The sequence below is a fragment of the Dermacentor variabilis genome, chromosome 10, assembly GCF_050947875.1.
Source record: "Dermacentor variabilis isolate Ectoservices chromosome 10, ASM5094787v1, whole genome shotgun sequence".
NCBI classification, from domain to species: Eukaryota; Metazoa; Arthropoda; class Arachnida; order Ixodida; family Ixodidae; genus Dermacentor; species Dermacentor variabilis.
In genome coordinates this window covers 86441859-86462277 of record NC_134577.1, presented here as the reverse complement: position 1 = coordinate 86462277, position 20419 = coordinate 86441859, and the positions used below count along the sequence as shown (strand labels likewise).

The 20419-nt window shown below is 44.6% G+C and overlaps 1 protein-coding gene and 1 long non-coding RNA gene across 3 annotated transcripts in view; one reads left to right on the top strand and one right to left on the bottom strand.

Moving 5' to 3' along the window:
* The window catches only part of LOC142559635 (uncharacterized), a 59959-nt gene extending 40575 nt beyond the window's left edge, over nt 1–19384 (bottom strand). Inside the window, exon 1 of the long non-coding RNA XR_012823184.1 lies at nt 19324–19384. This is a non-coding gene — a long non-coding RNA (uncharacterized LOC142559635). The remainder of the gene's footprint in view (nt 1–19323) is intronic.
* LOC142559634 (uncharacterized) overlaps nt 1–20194 on the top strand; it is a 45671-nt gene extending 25477 nt beyond the window's left edge. For both annotated transcript variants that reach the window (XM_075671206.1, XM_075671205.1), the window contains exons 2-4: nt 702–781; nt 3617–3688; nt 19976–20194. In XM_075671206.1, coding sequence (XP_075527321.1) covers nt 702–781; nt 3617–3688; nt 19976–20000 — 177 coding nt within the window. In that variant the 3' untranslated portion in view covers nt 20001–20194. The remainder of the gene's footprint in view (nt 1–701; nt 782–3616; nt 3689–19975) is intronic.
* Nucleotides 20195–20419: the final 225 nt, after the last annotated feature.

The window sequence follows — 20419 nt, the reverse complement described above, 5'->3', positions numbered from 1 at the left end:
ACGTTAGTTACAAGGAACATATTTTTGGAGTCTAAATTCACCGCTGCGGCGACATTGTTAGCATACGTCCATCTTCGTCATCGGTTTTCGGCGACTTCTTAGGCTATGGTGAATGCGGCTGGTTAATTTTTCGTGTCTTAAATATATGAATCAGTCTAAACGTGTTTTGAAGGCATTATTCTTGAAAAACGTGCGGTCAAAATGTGCATTTCTAATAATAATTTAATCGTGTTTTCGGGCGGAACATTTCTCGTGCAAATAAAGCTTTGCCATTGGTGCCACTAGTAACTTGCGTGTGATATAGCTGTTTGTCAAAGCATTCGTTTTGCCCCCAAATACGATGCCCCATAATATGCAGTCACGAATATTAGGATTGTCTGTGAACATAGCCATGGCCAGGGATTTGCACGAGAAAATGTATAAATCATTTTAATCATCCATACGTATCTATAGCTGTTACTGATTGCTTTCTAGCACTTTCAGGCCACCAGGTGGTTATCTGTTGTGCATTTTCATGAAGCACATATAACGCATGGTCTGGGAGATATCACAGCGTCTAAGAAGATTCCTTTGTTTGCTTTCAGTACTCGAGTTTCCAATATCTGCATACCAAATTGAAAACTCTCGTTGTCAGCAGGCATCACCAATTTAGATACCTCATTCTTAAGGAACTATGTAAAGCGTGACTGGTCTTCTCGCAGGAAGAAATACGAGGAACGTGCCAAGCTTGTCAATGGAAGCGACGTGCCTGTAATGAAAATCAGACTAAAAGTACAGGAAGGTAAGAAAGAATGGGGCCGGTCGATCACGAACTTGGGGTTGATTTGGACACGCGAGTGAGAAAACTACCTAAACTTAATTTGTTATATCTATTAACTGCACACCGATAAGACGTTGTTCAAAGTAATCAACGGACTAAGTGCTGAACAGGGAAATGTAAGTGGATGTGATGACATGAGGTGTTATTTTATGCTACTTTACGTTATTATATGTGCAAGGTACACATTACACACCGGTTCATCTTTAGGCCTTTTATGTAGCCTGATCGCGGTGGCTTTGTATATCCGGTGCCACCAAAAAAAGCGAAGGCTTTCGGTCTCAAAGCTACAGGTCGCGGCGTTGATTGCGTGCAATGTGGTGTTGGCGGAACGACGAAAGCTAGCGTAGTTAGATTGAACTTTGCCCCTGCTTCACGCCAGAAAAATTTACCATCGAGCCTACACAGACGTCCTGCAGCTTCAGTGTTGCTTTGAGATGTTATGACCAAAATATGAATCAATCAACAAGTGCCGTGTAATATAAAGCTGATTATTACCACCGGCTGCAATGCACATAAAAACGCATTTATTTTGTAGCATTGCTGCATTATGTAGTATGAAAGAGACGGGGACAATTCTAGTAAGGCTGGAACAAACTAAAAGACTAGAAATCAATACAAAATAGGAATTGTAATACAGATTTCCGACTTTCTTCCTTGGGTACAAAATTTTATGTATAAGCAACTTTAGGATGCGCAGGCATGCCACTCATTGTTCAGAGAGCCATTTTCTGACTCATTGTAAGGCTCTGAAATAGGTAGATACGCGGGCATTTGCTGTCTCGCCACATTTTAGACTGATGTAATACAAGGCAATGTGGCTGACAGCCGAATCAAACCTCGTGCTCCCCGCATATACTGTAACCACTAGCTCTCTGAGGCGTTTGGCACGTGCTTTACGTGGCTCCTTTCTCCTGACAGCTCGACCTTTCAGACGCTGTGCTTGAGTACCATTCTCCTGTCTACAAGATCACGCCACATTCACGACTGCTCTCCTCACAGGAGCGAACACTACGTAGAAAGCTTGTAGCATTGACCACTTTCCGTCGGGCCCATTTCGAACGTGTTTTCACGTTTCAATGCCGTAGTGCAAATTTCATCGTCGTTTTAATCTGCACGACAACACGTGGTGTAGGTGGCAGTTATGCATTCCTACGTGGGAATGCATACCGCCGCTGATGACTCAAAATCGGCGTTCTTGATGCTGACGTTCTTCCAGTAGATGTGTACACTCTTACACAAAAGTACACCATCTCGGGTGGATATCTGCCACACAGCAGTAATCGTCATCTGCCTTGCTTGCGTTTCCTTTCGTGAAAACGGCGCGCCCGCTACTTCCATGTCGGTAATGCTATGTCATGCTGATAACGCGGATGCCATTCGTTACTGGGAAGTACCGGGCTCGCCGCGTTAACCAAAGGAAATGCGGACAAGACACATGGCGATTACCGTTGTGTGGCAAACGGGTGTAATTTTGCTTGACAGTGTACAAAAAAACAATGGACATGTAAAAATACCTCAACCTGCTTCAGCGGAAGTCAGGCCGTGAATTAATGGCATAGATCGTACCATGCAGCCAACACGATCGTCGTCACCGTTGCCTTGCACTGTCGTCACACGTACGCTCCCGTCCGCGCCGTAGCTGTTCGTTATGTGCAAAAACGTTGCTCGACATATTACTCCTTTTGGGAAATCCCCAAGAAGTGCAGAGTACCCTAGCTGCCAGGAAAATGATTCGAATAATATCGAATCCTGCAGTGGGTAGGATCTAGATTTCTTGATACTACATTTTTTTCGACGTACGACACAGTTCATACTCGTACAAGCGCGTCGGGGGCGTAGCAAATTACCACAGTAACACAAATGACGTGTTTGTCTTACTACACGGCAACGTAGCGTATGAAGTTGCAGTCAGAGATTGTTTTTAGTTAAAAGTGCGTTCTCGTGGAACCACCGCATACAGGTAAATTGGGCGCTTCTGCGCAGCGGGAACGCAACTACGCGCGAGAACAGCGCTCGTGTTTTCAGAAGTCATGGCGCTACCCAGGCGCTTCTGCAGAGGTGTATGAGGCCTACACTCCTACACTTCTCTTTTTTCTTTCTGAAGCCAATAGAACTTCATAATACCCGCGTCTCTGCCGAACGAACTGCTGTGCGCTGATTAGATATGTCAAATGAACGCAATCATCTCCACTAAGCTTAGATAAAACGCTCTTGCATTTTATGAATTCATAGTAAAGAAATCACGAACTTAGCTGGGCGGTAACTTTCATCGTTTTCAGAGGTGAACAACTACATTTCCTATGAGCCAATGTTATTTTCGACGTTGATAGCAGTGATGACAATTTCGTAGGTTGCGTATTCTTCACTGATTAAAAATTAAATTATGGGGTTGGTTGTACGTGCCAAAACCACTTTCTGATTATGAGGCACGCCGTAGTGGAGGACTCCGGAAATTTCGACCACCTGAGGTTCTTTAACGGGCACCTAAATCTAAGTACACGGGTGTTTTCGCATTTCGCCCCCATCTCTTCACCGATTAGCCTCTCGTACAATGAAAACTACGGGATTTAAACCAGTGAGGCAGTGGCGAGCCACCAGATGTGATGTGCGGGTTACCAGCATGCCCTTAATTTTTCCTATGTTATGTTGTAGCAATAGAGTGCGCACTATTGTAAAGCATCGTTTTATTATTATCTTAATCCGGCGTCTCTATTCACTTACAAATGCATGACAAAAAAACCGTTTAACTTCGCTTTGTGGGCTCATGCGTGCGTACAATGCGCGGCCTCTTTACAGAAGAGCAAGCAATACCCTACAAGTTCGAGTACTGGACATCGAAGGAAAAGTGCGGCATTTTCATTCACACACGTAAGTGCCACGTTAAGCACAGCAACGCTTGCTGGTTTATGCCTCTAGTATTATTTTTCAGAGCTTTCAAAGGAGGTGCCTGTACCAACCGCCGGTGCTCGGGTGAACACTTGATATAAAAAATATTTTGAAATTCATTTATTTATAGATTTTCCCATCACAATTACGGTTTCGGTGGGTACCAAGAGAAGACCTATTATCCATGTCATTGTCATGGCAACAGAATAGAATCTAGAACAATAAAATATTTATGCAGTTGAAGCAGTTAAGGAACAAATAGCAGTGCTTATAGAAATTCTACGCCGGAACTAATTGCACTCCAGCTTGGTGTGATCAACAAAACATTATGTAGTCCTAAAGCTGAATCCAATGGAAGTGAAGTAACCGTAGAGCGGTGTGTAAGGATATTTGTATAATCCATAGGAATGCGCACAATCACCTTTACCTTAAGTTTCTGTAGAAGGCAATTATGTGCAAGGTTTATGTTTATTTACCGCAAATGTTACAACTTTACTATCACAAAGAGTTTATATTTAAGACCCACACCGCTTTCAAACTGTGTCAAAACGCTAACGTTTAATTCACAGTTGCACACTACTAGACATATACGTAGCTATGCCACGAGGATAAAGGCAGTGTGAGACGCTCTTCAAGGGAACAGTGGTGAAGGCATGCCTTTATGCCGACTGCAAGAAGAAAGCTCCTCCCAGCGATCGAGTTGTCATCACGACAACGTCATCATGCGCTTGTCGGTATCCTATTATCCTGATACCCCTCTCGTGTCTTCGACGCCATGGCGTCGTGATGGCATTTTGGTCACCATGCATTCCTTTTTATAGCGCAGCGTGTAGAGCCGTGGTTGTACCATCATCTTCATTTTACTAATATTAGAATTGGTTGTTTACTTCAGCTGTGTTAAGCCTGGCTGTCTGCTTAACCGTCCGTCCGTCCCTCCATCCCTCCATCCATCTATCCATCCATCCATCCATCCCAAGTGACCCAAATGGTCTACCAGCTTAAGCCAATAGGTATATCAACGACCACGATGGTCGGGATGCCATCATAATCGTTCCATTGGTCTAATTCCGGCTTAGTTCTGGGAGTGTCATAATGCCATCGCCGTCATGCCTTCTATACCGACCCATTGGCGCAAGTTGACAAATAGCTTGGGCCGCAAGTAGGTTGATGCCCTCATGATTGTCGAATTTTTGTCAATCCAATTTGGTCAACCGACTCGTCTTGTCATCGTTGTCTCGCGTTAGTTGTTATAGAGTCGTCATGCATTCGTTGCCACCATGGTTACCTCATCTTGATCGTTTAAGCGCGTCATTCCAGTTTCTTAGTCCTACATTCGTCATGCCGTCATCGTCACGTCATCCTAGTCATGCACGCTTCGTGATAGAGTCGTCGTCCCACTGAACATTGTCGCCAAACGCATGTCGTCATCCCGTTTCCTTATACAGCTCTCATGCAGTCGTCATCACACATACATGGCCATACCTTCGTCATCACACCAACCGGGTCGTGACCTTATCGGTATTAAAGTGTCGCCATGCGGTTGCCGTCATACGCTCGCCGGTTTGTCATTACCCTCGTAACATTGTTATTCCATCGTCATCATTTTGTCGTCGTCATACAGCAGTCGTCATGTATTCGTTGTCGTGCCGCCATTGTAATGTCGTTGAGGTCGTTCTGTTGTCGTCATTTTAAGTTCAACATCCAACTGTTATCATTCCATCGTTGTCACACAGTCGTCGTCATGCCATTTTTTGTCACGCGGCCGCTTTACCGTCATCATTACTTCTGTAAAGCCCATCCATTTTATTCATGCAGTCGTCGTCATACCACTTTCACTGACCCACCAGTGTCATTCCCTCATCATTCTATGGTAATGATGGTGTCCTCTTTCAATCGCGACTATGCCATTGTTGTTGTGCCCTCGTCCTCATTCCGTCATCGTCAGAGAGTCGTTATCGTTCATCCTCTTTCATGCCGTCGTCGTGGTCAAGCCGTTATCGTCGTGCAATCGTCGTCGTTCCACCTTGATCATCTGTTTGTCGTCGTACTGTCGTCGTGAAGCCATCCTGTTCATATATTCGTCATCATCGCATAGATCCTACGCCGTAGTCATCACGCGATAGTATCTATACCGTCGTCACTACTTAAAATGGTAATCTAATTGACGCCATGCCATTATCGGCATACCGCCTTTGTCGTTCTATCTACGTGATTATTTACTTGTCACTTCACCATCCGGCATCATGCAATCCTGTTCATGGGCGTCCTTCGCAAGCAAGTACCACTGCCAAGTAGGATGGATGTACCCGGAATATGTAACATATTACCGAAGCAATGAATGTCCGAGAATGACCGCTAAAAACGGCAAATAAACATGAGTCTAGGATTGCAGTGTGCGTTACAATACTCGTATACCTATCGTGTTACCGCCAACAGTCATCGTAAAAAGTACTCGCAGAACCCACCTCAAGGTCAATGCTGACGCTAATGTGATTCGAACGGAGTGCAGAGACGCGTCATGTGTGAGCTGTAAACGCAGCACGGCCTCCTTTCACGCATCGTCCTACGTACGCTGTGCCATCTAGTGGCGCCTTCGCACTATATGCTATGGCGTGTTGGTATAAATATGCTATTTCAACAAGCCCAGTCTTCAACCTTGGCACGGCTTCATTGCACTCTGGTAAAAGAGGGATTCTATCCCCTGCGGACCTGAATTTATTGTTTTGACACGAAGTTTCTTACATGCTGTATTTAGTGCGAAAAAAGCACTGAGAAGTATTAAACAAGGGGGAAATTGAAATTTAGCAATTTTTCGCAAGGTTTTCGCATGTTGCGCCAAATGAGAGTACAAATGCTCGAAGCTTGTGAATATATATGCAAGGAATTCTATGGAAAACGCGCAGTTTTCTTTTGAATGATGCTGTCGGGATGAAAAATATTAGTCTACATTTACGTTAAACGTTATGTTGTCTGCATTATTGTTTCAACATAGCCATATAACGCTAACAAATCTAGGTAAGCTTATTACACGTGCCGAGTGAGATGCGCTTTTCTCGGACGGTGCATGCGTTGGGTGCTTGATAATTCCGGGCCGAGCTCCTGGAAGCCATATTGAGCTTTCCTTGCTTCTATCACTAGATAATATATATGCGCCTGAGAATCCTCTGGGGTTATATAACATTTTTCGCTAAATAATGATCCGAACAAGTAAAAACAGTTAAAAACAACAGAATTGAGCACGATGCTTCTAGAAAACGCTTCGGCAAACATGTCGAAGAAAACAAAGTGACTACAGGCATTCTGCCGCCGTTTCACTTCTTTAAGAAAAAATCTAGAATCAAGATTTACACAGCTTGGTTTAAGCTTATCAATTATAAATATCCTTTCTCTAGGAGCCTCCTCTCTTGGACAGTGCCACAGGGATATTTGCTCAACCGTGGAGGATTTTATAATTGCTACAAAGAGATTGTCTTGAATTCTTAAACATTTTATTTTTGTTCATTTCCTCCAGTTAGCTTTACCATTTTCAGTTTTTTTATAAAGATAGCCTAATTTCATCCAAATCTTGGCCAATCCCCCACAGTGGGTGTGCGCCATCGCATAAGGAATACCATACCATACCATACCAATCTCGCTTTTCCATCCACTGAACCCTAATGTCGTCAAATTAGCGCAGAAGAACTAATAATGGACCAGCTACGCTATGAGCGTCGCATCCTTCGAGTTGCCCTTCCTGAGTAAGCACCCCAGATACCTATGCCTTGGAAGTAACCTAGGAAGTAAATCGTTTACCGCGAGTCCTCGTAGACAGGCACGAACGCAAAGACTGAGGCCCTAAAGAAATGCACGTGAGCGATGCTGAATATGAATCAAAATATCACCGAGGCCTTAGAGCACAGTTAAACTGGAAGCATAGCGCGCAAAGGACGATCCACAAAGACTAGACAGGACAAGCGCTTCATCCTCGTTTGCGCTTGTCCTGTCTAGTCTTTGCGGATTCTGCTTTGCGCGCTATGCTTCCAGTGTAACTATGCTTTACCAACCAGCCCGAGCCTATACTCTTTCTTAGAGCGCCACCAGAACATCTTGAACAGCAAACACAGTGCTCGTTACTTCCGCTCCTGCCCTAAATAACAACAGACTACGGCTAGCTGGTTCACCGGCGAGTAGGCAGTTACATGAAAGCGTTGGTGAGAGTATTTATCCGGAGAACACTTTTGAAGATTCGGGAAGACAAGGATGGCCGAGTTAGGTGCAAATACTATCACCATCATTATAATTGGAATTCCAATTACGAATGAGAAATAGAGGCAGCCAGAGCATTAGTATCGCATTTTCACATTTGTTGCCGAAACAAAAAGTGACACTGTGCCTGGGACTACGATTCAGACTACTGGCCCGTGGTATGGCTAGGCTGCAGTCACCGCCTGGAAGTTCGAGAAGCGGGATCAGATTTCGTTTACCACTTGGTCCTTCCGCATGGTCGCGCAAGATCCGCCAGTTTGAGATGTCTATGAACATACGCAGGGCACAACCTCTAAGCGCAGCTATTGATGAGCTATTGGTACCCATTCAACGTACCAAATTTTAGATAAGGCCACCCCTTCGTGGCGTGCAAAGCATGACGACGAACTTCTGCGGTGACGTCCGCTGTTTAAGCCTAGCCCTAGAACAGACCAGAAAGTCAAATGGTAACATCTGTGGGCCCCATAGTGACGTTAATCTTGAATCTTCATCCTGTAGCACTAGTTCTCACAAACTGTGACAGTTTATCTGCCCATTTGTTGAAACTTCCCCACAATAACCACCATTTTGGCTTCCCAAGTCTTAGAGGCCGAGTTCATGCAGTGCTAACCATCCTAGATGTCTAGCCCTTGGAAGAGCCAGCACCATGACTGAAGAATCACGCAACTCGCGAACTTCGGGCAGCACCAGCAGTGACAAGAAATATTTGCGCATCGCCCACGACAATCATCCTAAGTACGTTGTGGCGAAAAGAAAGAGCGTAAATTTTGACAACGAGCAGCTATGGAAATCTAGGTGCACCTTTTGTACGAAACTTGAAGAACTTCCTGCGAAAAACTGTGAAGTACATGCGTCATCCCCGACATTAGCTGGAAGTTTTCCAGTAAATCACACAGTCAAGAAGGAATAGCCCTGCGAAACTGAAAAAGAAAAAGTGAAGGTGGTGATTTATTTTTACTGGATACAAACAGAAGTGCAAGAATTTGTCAGCTCCGACTACGAGAGATTCGACGCAAGAACGAGACTCGGGTGGCGTATAGGAGAGTTAGAAAGGAAGCCGTTCCTTAATACCCAAGAAATGCCAGTGCTCCCCAGACATGTACCAAACAGCCACTAGGACTAAAAGAGACGTGCAAGGGCGGCCAACAAATGTGAGCTGAAATATTAACACCCAGGCAGAATCGCCGCGTTACGCCCTCTTCAATCAGAGAAGAACACGGATCGAAAAAGCCCGGCCACCACAACACTCTTACACCGAATCCAAACGACCACCGAAAAGGAAAAAAAGAAACGGCAGTCAACTACACACCAGTGGAAATTGTACCACGCAAAAGAAGCGAGAATAGCCACTGCATATAATGTCTGCAGTGCCCCCAAGGACCGATGATCAGAGGTGCCGAACCTACTTAGGAAAGTGGGACATTTAGCCAAGGGCACCCAAATCCCCATAGTAGGGGATTTCAACTCAAAGCACACGGCTTCAGGATACCCCAAGGCCAAACGTAAAGGCGCGAAACTATGGGAAACCATACAGGACCTAGGGGTCACATCATAAACGACCGGCAAACTCCCACGAGGACTGGAAACAGCGTCATTCGACACACTGCACCTTACCTTACCTTAAGCGAATTCATCGACCAAAGTGGCACAACAGCGACCAAAAGGTAGGCAGTGACCACTACGTACTCGCCTGGAATGTCACCTCGGAAGCATGGGAACATCATGCAGCCTAGGTGAAAATAACACATTCAGACCACTTTAGGCAACTCAGTTAAATCACCGTATTTGCATCCATCGAAAATTTGCAATAATGACGACAAACACTCAAACAGGACGTCACAAAGACAACTCAAGAAACTGAATCACTTTCCGAGAACAGAACAATAGACACAAGACATCAGCACATGTGGGCAGCAAAAGACAATCTCATCTACAAACACAAAGACATAACCGAAAATTCAATCGCAGAATAGCACACCTGGAGAGGGAGATGGAAGAACGCGCAGTCAAACCTCAAAAAAGCAGTGGGGTCCAATCTTTGACAGTCTCAACAACCAACTTCGCAGCAAAAAAAAAAAAAAACTTGGCGTCTGCGGCGATACCTACTCGACCCCTCAGAAAAAATATCTACCATACACACATGCCTGAAACAGATCATCCTCCAATGACGGGGCACGCACGCGGAACTATTGTAAGAGCTCCCCACCAGGTATATAAAAGACAATCGAACCTTGACGCCCCCGCAACAATAAGGTAGGCACCCTAGCGAACAGCTCGACACTGACTTTACAGAAGCAGAAATCTTGTCTGCTTTGAAAAAACTCCAAACGTCGGCGCCACGTCCCCATCGTATATCAAAAAAGGTGCTGAGGAGCATCAACCCCGATTCCATGGTAGCAATAACAGATTTTGCGAACACGTACACGCTGGAAGAAAGCACAAATACCAGCGGAGCGCAAATATATGAGGGTTACCTTCATCTCCAAATCATATAAAAAGCTCTACTTAGAGAACTTACGCACAATATCATTATATCCTGCCTCAAAAAAGCTCATGGGGCACATGGCATTAAAAAAGCTGCAAAATTTTGCAGAGAATCGGGGCGTACCACACACCATGGTAGGATTCAGAGTACACCTCCCATGCAAGATATCCTAATGTAAATACATCATGCCCTGCTACACCCGCATAGTGGCGCGCACACAATAGCCATACTTTGCTTTCACATCCCCAATGGCTCTGGCAACGTGGTACATACATCTATCCTTTTGGATTTATGCAGCATAAACCCAGGCAGGCAAACCTACAACTACACAAAGTCCTTCCTTTTCGAAAGAACAGTACAGCTCGCCCTTTGGTACCTCTAATCCATCACCATGAAAATGGGCGACAGAGATGCTACACAAGACACTGTACTATCGCTTCGATGTTCAAACTCGCGCTCATCCCACTACTACTCAAGCTAGCCAACATCTAAGCTTTACAACCCACGCTATATCCGCATGATATTCCGCTATGGAGGAGGGGGGGGGCGAATGATCCGAACGTGGAATACAACAAACATTTCAGCAAGGCTACAAGCTCATAAAAAACACGTAAATCGTGCTGACCTGGAATGATAGCAGAACAAATCAGAACTTCTGATATTCAGAACTACACGAAAGGGTAAAATTCAAACACTCCCAAGCCATCGATACCCTCATCAAGGTACAACGAGTCCGAGAAGCGGTTACGATGCGCATACAGGCATGCGCACAAAACAATAAAAAAAATGTGCCCACCATTGAGAAACTACACACCGTGTTCAATCAGACCTCACAGCTCCTGCGGGAAACAAGCTCATGGAGGCAAGGCAAGGACGGCAAAGACATGGGTAGGCTAAACTATGCTTTTATTAGCCGCCTTACATACGCTCCGCCATACCTACATCTACAAAACATGAAAAAGCAAAACTGCACTGCCTAATGTGCAGTTTTGCCCTCAGCTACCACAAGGGGTCCACTAAAGAGATTCAGACCGATATTGGCAGTCAATGTTAGCAGTCGATGTTAGTGAGATGGAAGGTTCAGAGATTGAATAAAAGGCTTAGAAAGCGTATAGCAGTGGTTAATCAGGAAATAGAAGACCATTGTGGGGTACTGTGCAAGCATCAATGGGACGAAGTGTGCACTGCTACTGATGGTCTCATTAAGAGGGTAGGCCCCTGGAGTTTGCTAAGACATTCACTAGATGAGACAAACACTAAATCTAATCAGAGGACTGTGATAGGTAAGCTGGTCCATCAGGCGTGTCGGGACTCCACGAAGCAGGAGTTGCTGAAGAATTTGCCTGAGAGCTACCTTTCGTTGGAGACCTGGTACGAAACATCAGACGTGATTATAGAATATAGTGGGGATGAAAATGCAGCTATAGATAAGGAAATTATTGAAAGTCATATAAGGATGGCGCTGCAGAACAATGGTAGATCGGCACCAGGACCGGATGGCAATGCGAATAACATGTTACGGAAATTAGACGACGGTTCAATTGAGTTCCTTATGCGGGAGATCAATATCCGATGAAAGGAAGGCTTTTTCCCGGAAGAGTGGAAACTTGCAACTACTGTTCTGTTACCCAAACCGGGCAAGGCCATAGGGCTTGAAAATTTCAGACCCATTTACTTGACATCGGGTATGGGGAAAGCCGCTGAGCATGTCATTTTAAAAAATTGGATAACGCCTAATGTTGAGGGCAATGGGGTCTTTCGGCACTCAATGATAGGATTTCGGCCCGGCCTCTCGACTGAGGATGCTATGGTCAGGAATAATCAACAGCTTCTTGATTGCCGAACAAGGGATATTAGGGCACTAATTGGACTTCATGTGGAAAAAGCTTTCAATAATATCCGACATTCCTTTATTATAAAGGTGCCATCGGACTTCAATATGGGCCAGCGCCTTTTCCATTTTGTCAAGGTTTTCCTTTTGGATAGAAGGACATGTATCAGGTTTGGCGAGATAAAGTCGGAAGTCTTTAAATTGGGCTGCTGTGGTACTTCGAAGGGATCCGTACTCTCGCCAATGTTATTCAATCTGGCGATGTCGAGGTTCACATGGATTAATAGGAAAGATGCTTATTTGGTGGTAGTGGTAGATGGAAAAGGAAGCGTTCGAAATGCCGCTTCAGTTTATACTAAAGATCCGGGGGTTGCCGAGCAGGTGGCTATTGCTCTAGCACTAAATGATTCACGAAGAGTTTTGGTGTTTAGTGAATCGCGAGCTGCGATTAAAGCCTTCTCGAGAGGACTTGTTGGGGAACCGGATCACAGACTGCTGCAGGGTAGAGATGTATCATTTCGCATACAGTTGCTTGGTTCCCGGTGCACATGGCGACAGTGGAGGGAGCCCGACGTAACTTCAATGAGATGGCGCACAGGAAAGCACGCGGATTAATGTGCCGCGTACACGCTGATGGTGCTGGATCTCCCGCTCCTGAGTCCAGGGACCAACTGTTAACATACAACGACATCATCAAGCACTATTACTTAGGGCGCAGGGCATTCCCCAGCCCCATCCTAAGTTAAATAGGCCAAATGTGGTTACATTCAGACTTCTGCAGACAGGAACGCGCCATAACCTGGTCGTCATGAATAAAATTAAGCTTGTCTGTGGGGTTTCAATCTATTGTAGTAAGTGCGGAGGTTTGCTCGATTTAGAACATATGCTTTGGCGCTGCTTGGCGCTGGCCGGTGATGGTTATTAAGGTAAACACTGGTGGCAGTGGATCCTGCACAGTGAAGTGCTGGCGGACCAACTCAGGGCTGTCCAGAGGGCCTGTGTGAAAGCAGAGGGGCTCGGCCTCTCTGTCCCTACGTGGGATCAATCCGCATCAGTCCCAGATTGATCCCTCGACATCTAAATAAATTTCATCATACCGTGCCACACCACGGAACACCTCCACTGACAGACTCATTAAACTTGCCTTCACAGCATCATCGCCGAGCTCATTGAAGCACACAGAGTGCCACAAACCCACCGACAAAACAAAATAAACGAGAACGCTGGATATTGGTAAAAATGGGCACCCCACTTCAGCCTGAACGCAGACAGATCCATAATAGCACATGAAATAAGAAAAATGATCATCACCAAACCACTACCAATGAGCATATCGTTTGGGCCAACATGAAGGCAGAAGGTGAGCAAGAGCAATATCATTTCAGAAAGCCTACGGGCAAAGCCGATTGGCTGCCTACGCAGACGCAGCGCATTGCCCCACCGCACGGGAAGCATGTGCCATCTGCGCCACAACAGGCGTAACCTCAGAGAAAACTGCGAAAATCGCAGTGACAGCAATGATACCAACCAAAAGGACAGAAGTGGCAGGGGAGGCTATTCTAAGCCTAATTCTAAATAATCTCTCAGGTGATCTTAGGTGACCCCATGGCGGCCATGTATAACTTCACAAAACGTCTAATTATGACACCATGCAAATCATCCAAGAGCAGCACTCGCACCCACACGAAACGAAGAATAATTGGTATGGGTCCCAGTACACGCGGAGAACCCCAGGAACGAAGCGACGCATCAATACGCTCGGCAATTCGTCAGCCGAGCGATGATGTTCTCAGACCCCGGACAGCCCAGCGAATGTCTACACACATACCACGACATCACACAATATTATCGTTTAAGCTGACACACATATCGACACCACACAAGTCGCTCATCAAGCACCAAGAAATCATAATGGCGGCGAATACAAACCAACTCTTACCCAAACGTGTTCATAAATGCCTATATTAATCTTACCAAATAAATGCACTCTGTAGGCTGTGGGGATCAAGAGAGAGAAAGGTTGTACAGAGAGGCAGCCAGGTTAACGAGAGGTAGTTTTGGTTGGCTAGCCATTATGGGGGGAAGGATGAGAGAGTTAAAAATAGAGAGGAAGAAGTAGAGAAAGAGAAAGAGAAAACGTATGAGCACAATCAAACCGCATATGCTATAGAGCGGTAGCGAGTGGTGTTTTTAAAGTCTATCATGAAGGCCAGCGGACTGCAGGATTCTTAGTAATGCGAATAAGGCTTTCTGTGCGGATCTTCTAGGGAGTACTGGCATGAAGTTTTAGTTCTGAAAGTGGATGATTGTCTAATTGGTCCGTCACTATGCACATCCCTTGCCTCTCGTCATTATAGCACAGGCGGCCCCAGAGAATGTGTGCGAGCGCCTCTTCACAGCTACATGTGCCGCACGTTGGCTGTTTCAGTATAAGAAAGGCATAAGAGCTGATAAATTCAATGCCAAGCCAGGGACGGTACAGCATGGTCTGGTCACCTCGTGACATCCCCGGCGGTATATGTATTTGTATGTCCGGAGAAGACGAAAGTAATGGAGATACATCATTTCATTTTAATTTATTTTTCACCTTAAAGGCCTGCATGCATTACATAAGGTAGTGCTTTAATCCTTGGGACAGTATTAGAAATACTGTATAGAACCGTAAAGAAACAAAAATAAACAAGAACAAGATAGGAACAATTATGAAAAACGAGAAACATCGCGTTAGATTACGGGTAGGTAGGATCGATAATTAAGAAATGTGGTTGTTTAACATTCCGCGGAATGTTCTACGGTCAGTGAATGACACTCTACTTCTGGGAGACGGTTCCCGCTGGGTTTTTGTTCAGGGAAGAATGAAGTACTCATGGCAGATGATCGGGCGTTAATGTGTGCTATGGGACAATTCTGGCTTAAGTGAGAGGCTGTACGTAAGGGTGGATTTCATAGGGAATGCCTGGAGTGCGGGTGGTAATAAAAGGTTTGAACCAAGCACAGACGAGAGATGATCTGACGGGAAGCAAGAGATGGTAGATGAAGTGTACGTTTTAGTGTGGTTATGCTGGTTTCACGAGAGTAATTAGAAGTAATAAAATGAGCAGCGCGATTTTGTACTGATTCTACGTCATATGTAAGGTGTGATCGGGAAGGGCGCCAGATAGATGACGCGTATTCTGACTGTGGACGTACGAATCGTAGATATGCTAGTTTTTTTTTATTTCTTATGTTGCGGCTTTTACGTTACATTTTCAATGTCTAAGGACGTGAAGAATTAGAAGAGATGGTGTGAATATGAGGTGAACATGATAGTGTCTATGTGGTGTTAACGCCGAGATATTTTTAAGATGGGGCATGATTGATAGGAGCTGAGTTTTGTGCAGGTGTGACTGGTTAAGCTGTGGTTGCAGGTGCATGACAAACCTTTGCATGAACCATTTCTCGCACCATACTGCGATGGAATCAAGATGGTGTTGTAGAGCGGTGATGTCGTTCGAGCCTTTAATAGGGGAATGTAGGACACAGTCATTAGCAAAAAGACGTTTTTCATTCTTAATGTTAGCAGGTAAGTCATTGATGTAGATGAGGAAAAGTAGAGGCGATAAACTAGGCGCCTTGTGGCACACCCGATGTTACGCCGCTAAGAAACGAATTATGGTTATTTGCAGAGGTAAACTGTGTGTGCCCTTTTAAGAAGTGTTCAAGCCAGGTAATCAAGCTATTTGGGATTCCAGTAGATGCGAGTTTTTGAAATAGGTGATGGTTGGAAACGCGGTCGAATGCTTTCGAGTAATCCAAGAAAGTGGCATCATTCTGCAAATAAAGGTCCATGAATTTCAGAATGTCATCGGTGAACTCGGCGAGTTGGGTATCGCATGAAAACGGTTTTCGGAGGCCGTGCGGGATAGGGTAAAAGAAGTTGATAGGTTCCAGATGAACCATTAGGGTGGATGAGATTATATGTTCTAGAAGTTTAGAAGGAATGCTGGTCAGAGAAATTGAGAGATAATTTATAGCGCGGAAGCGGTCACCAGCCTTAAAGGTTTGTACGACATGGGTCTTTTTACAGTCGTCGGGCAAGCTCTCTGTCTTTAAACTGCTTAAACATTAGGTATAGTACCTGGCTAAAAATCTTACTGGGGTTAACAAGTATATTGGCATTAATGCCATCACACCCAGCTCAGGTGGTTAGCTTTAGTAAATTAATGAGGCTACATATGCCATCAGAGTTGATCTTGATGTCTGGCATTATTTTATTGAAAGTGAAGGTATTGATTCAATGCGAATGTCAGTGTTGGAGAAAACTGAGGTGAAGTAGTCGTTAAGAGCTGACGCGCATTTGTCAGAGTTAATGAGTTTACGATCCCAATCTGTTAGTTCAGTCTGTCTAGTATGTGTCTTTACCAAAACTAAGCACATAATTTATCGGGGTTTGATCGTCGAAGCGTCAGAAGGTCATGATTAAAGAAGTTACCTTTGGCAATCGTCAGTTTTTGAATATATTGGATAGCACACAGTTCGTATTTTCCCCATGATTCTTAGTTATTTGTAAGTTCGGATTTTATGTAAAGCCTTTTTTCTTAGTAAGGAAAGTTTGAGCCATTTATTAAACCATTATATGTTAAAGTCGGATTTCACGAGAACTGCTGGTATGTATTTAGCTTTCAAGTTGAGCAATAAATTCTTAGAAAGCTCAGATTTGCTAACGATAGTTCTATATAAGTAAGACTGCTGAAAATCATTTGAAAAATTTTGCAGTTCGTTATTTATGGCTTCAAAGTCTGCCATTCTGTTATCATTTATTATTTTTGTTGTGGGTGACTTTTTCTTAAGTGCTATTGTCATGCCGATGAGGATGAGTTTATGGTGAAATGTTCGAATCCTACGGGGGCAAAGTGCATTCACGGAACGTCGATCGCAGCTTAGCCGCAGCGTCTGTTCGCGAAAGCGGAATGAAGACACATCTACCCCTCGCATATACAGATGGGGTGGCTTCGTCAGTGTGTTCAGCCCTTGTCAGCCCTTGTCATGGCTGCGATGATATATGTGTGGAATTTTTACGGCTAGTCATTCGTTGGGTCGGTGGCACACTGGGTTTCGTATGCACTGAAGGGCAGCCTTGGAATCATGAAAAACTATTCATTGTTGCGCTTGTTCCTGGTTAACGAAATCAAATACAGCGCGGAGTGCCGAAAGTTCTGCTCCCGACGATGTGGTAGCACATTAAGTATTTAACATAATTTCTGCCGACATTGCTGGGTTGATGACACCAGCAGCAGAGCTGCTGAGTTTTACCGAATCATCTTTATAGAAAGGTTGGCGGAACCTGTGGGTGTAGTAAATGTATTCCAAGGTTGCTTGCTTAAAAGCTTGCAACTGTGCTCCAGCATCCCTTTTGATGCCCGGAATTGTTAATTGTACTTGCGGCCAGTGCAGGCATCACAATAGGGCTGATAATCGTGTAGCAGGCGTGAATTGTGTCGACTAGTAGGACTGATGCCTTACAATACTTTTGGAAAAAAGTTGAACGTATCCTAAAGGGAAGAAGCAACACTGGAGAGCATAATATGGCACTGCCAGGAGAGCAAACCTCCTCCTAACATCATCGCTTCTCCCTCACCTGATGCATTGGAGGTGGTGCTGCTCCGTTCTCGCCTGGACACCCAACTCGAGGCCATGGAGCAAGATTAAGAGGTTGCCATCCAACATCGCTTGATGACAATCTGGCCCATCTGAAGGAAGCCCATACAGAGTGCAGCGTACCATGACTCCAGTTACATATTAAATTCCCGTAGTCAAAGGCAGGGCCTCATCCGCCTAGCACTCCAGCGACGCTGTCGCTACGATGACTCTACGATTCCAATGCCTTTCTAGGAAACTTTACACCGACTCGACTTGAGACCGTTCACCGAGTCAAAGATACTCGGACCATGGCCACACGGGTCACTGACTCGAAAAGCGATTCGTGCACTAGTGCAATACTTGAAGTGCGCCGGCTTAAGAGACCGTTTATAGTGTCCCTGAAGATAGTGTCCCTCCCACGTACACTCAGTGCTTTCTGTCTCCATTTCTTCCTCTTTCTATTCTCCTTTCCCCTTCCCCCAGAGTGGGGTAGCAAACCGGATGCTCTTTTTATCCTTTCTCTCTCTCTTTCTCTCTCTCCCCCTCTCTCAATCTCTCTTTCTCTCTGCTCATATCGCTTGCCTCAAGCCTTATTTCTTCCTTCTTTACACCGATATTTCCACGCACCGGGGTGGTGCTTTTGCAGCCAGGGATAATACTACATTCATATTGCGTGCTTTTTTTTGACGATGTACGTGGGTGTCTCTACAAAGAACTGTTCCTGTTTCTCGAGCTGTCCGCTGAACTGGCCAGCGTCGCAGTTGTTTTTGTTGAAGTACATTGTAAATAGATTTCAGTGTTTCACTCCCCGTTCGCGTAACAATATTTAAGACAGCTACGCAACGCAAGAATCAACATATGAAGGCAGGAAAAGTTGTACATATGTTCTAGGTGTTACAGCAAGGTGCGGTATGTTCGTGCGTTCTCTGGTCATTCCAGTACTGAGGCACTTGTACATCAATATGTAAACACGAATTCTTATTGCTATGCACAACTTTTGGGGAGCGCATAACGTTATGCGCATGTTTGGTTTTGGTACGCTTGGCCGGGACCGTGTGCCACACTGTGTATTTACCGTTAATCATTTTCATTCTATAAAATGACTATTGCCAGATATCTGTTGCATATATTGTAATTATTTTTGTTTCAACGCAAAGTGACTATCAATGTAGAGCACCAATTTGCACTGTAGATCCTTTATACATCTGAGGAACAACGAAATAATGCAATAACTTATGGTACGCGGTGTGGTATGTTTAGCTGGCTGTGGAAAAAATTGTACTTAATGAGTAAATTATTACCAAGGGAATTAACACGCATAGTACTAATTCTTTCAACTAAAGCAAGGCGCCATGGCAGTTTATCTAAATTTCGTTGACGGACCGAATTTCTTAGGATTTTAAATGTAAAATGTGGGCATGAATATACAGCCGCTACCTGATGACTATTCAAGAACGTACTCGTTTCGTTTTGCTTGATGTTTAAAGGTACCGCCAAAACCGCAAGCCTGCAAAAAGGAGACCGCCAATATGAAAAATTGCGTCACACTTTTTGCTTACGGGATATGGCGTGACTGCCACTTAATTTTTGTTCAATCGGAAGTGTCCACTCCTCAAACAGATGGAACCAAGCCCCGTACAACACTGATGAACCGCCATTATCTGAAAGCTTGGGCATATTTAAAAGCTTCACTACCTTGTGCATTAGCAAGGCGCTACCACGCCTTCCTAAGACAAGCAGCAGGTAATTGGAGAACGACGTGTACGCTACGTTCATTCGACCCGTTCGTAACAACATGCGTCCTAGATGGATGTCAAATTATGCTTTGTGTGGTCACTTACGGTCAATATACATTCTCAACAGTCACTCATTCTATGAGGAAGCAGTAGCTTGATAATTGCAGGACAAAAACATATTTATACAAAAGTTATAGTTTCCAAGTGAATTTGTCAAAGGGTATTCAAACTACAAGGAACATGGATTTGTAAACAAGCTTGAGATAAAGAAATGCATTGGTTGGTAGTTTACGTGCTCTGAAAAGCAACAAAATACGACAAAAATGGGATGTTATTTTTTTGTCTTGTTTCAGATGGGAGCACCACGCCCAGATGTGAGCAGTACGCCTGGAACTCGCAAATCGGGATATCAGATGAGTGTGACAAAGCGTATTCATCAATTTGTGGCAGTACGAGCTTCCTGGGTTACAAGTACAGCTGTGTAGATCCAAATTATCTTTGCGTTGGTTTGCCGAGCCGTTGCTGAAAGTAAGCAAGGCAAGAAAATAAATTTTTTACCTGCTGTAATCCAATGTGCTCACAGTGTGACCATTTAGTTAACGCTTGCGATCAAATGCACAAGGTACTTGATCTAAAGTCTTCTTCTGGAGCCATTTAACTGCTTGCTTTCAGATCCTGCTTCTACACTGTCATCACTTTTTGAGTCAATTTATGATAGCCCAGTTATGGATGTTTTAGATGAGTGGCCATTGAAACTTTATGGCCACGCTGTAAAAAAATTGAACCGACATCTACGA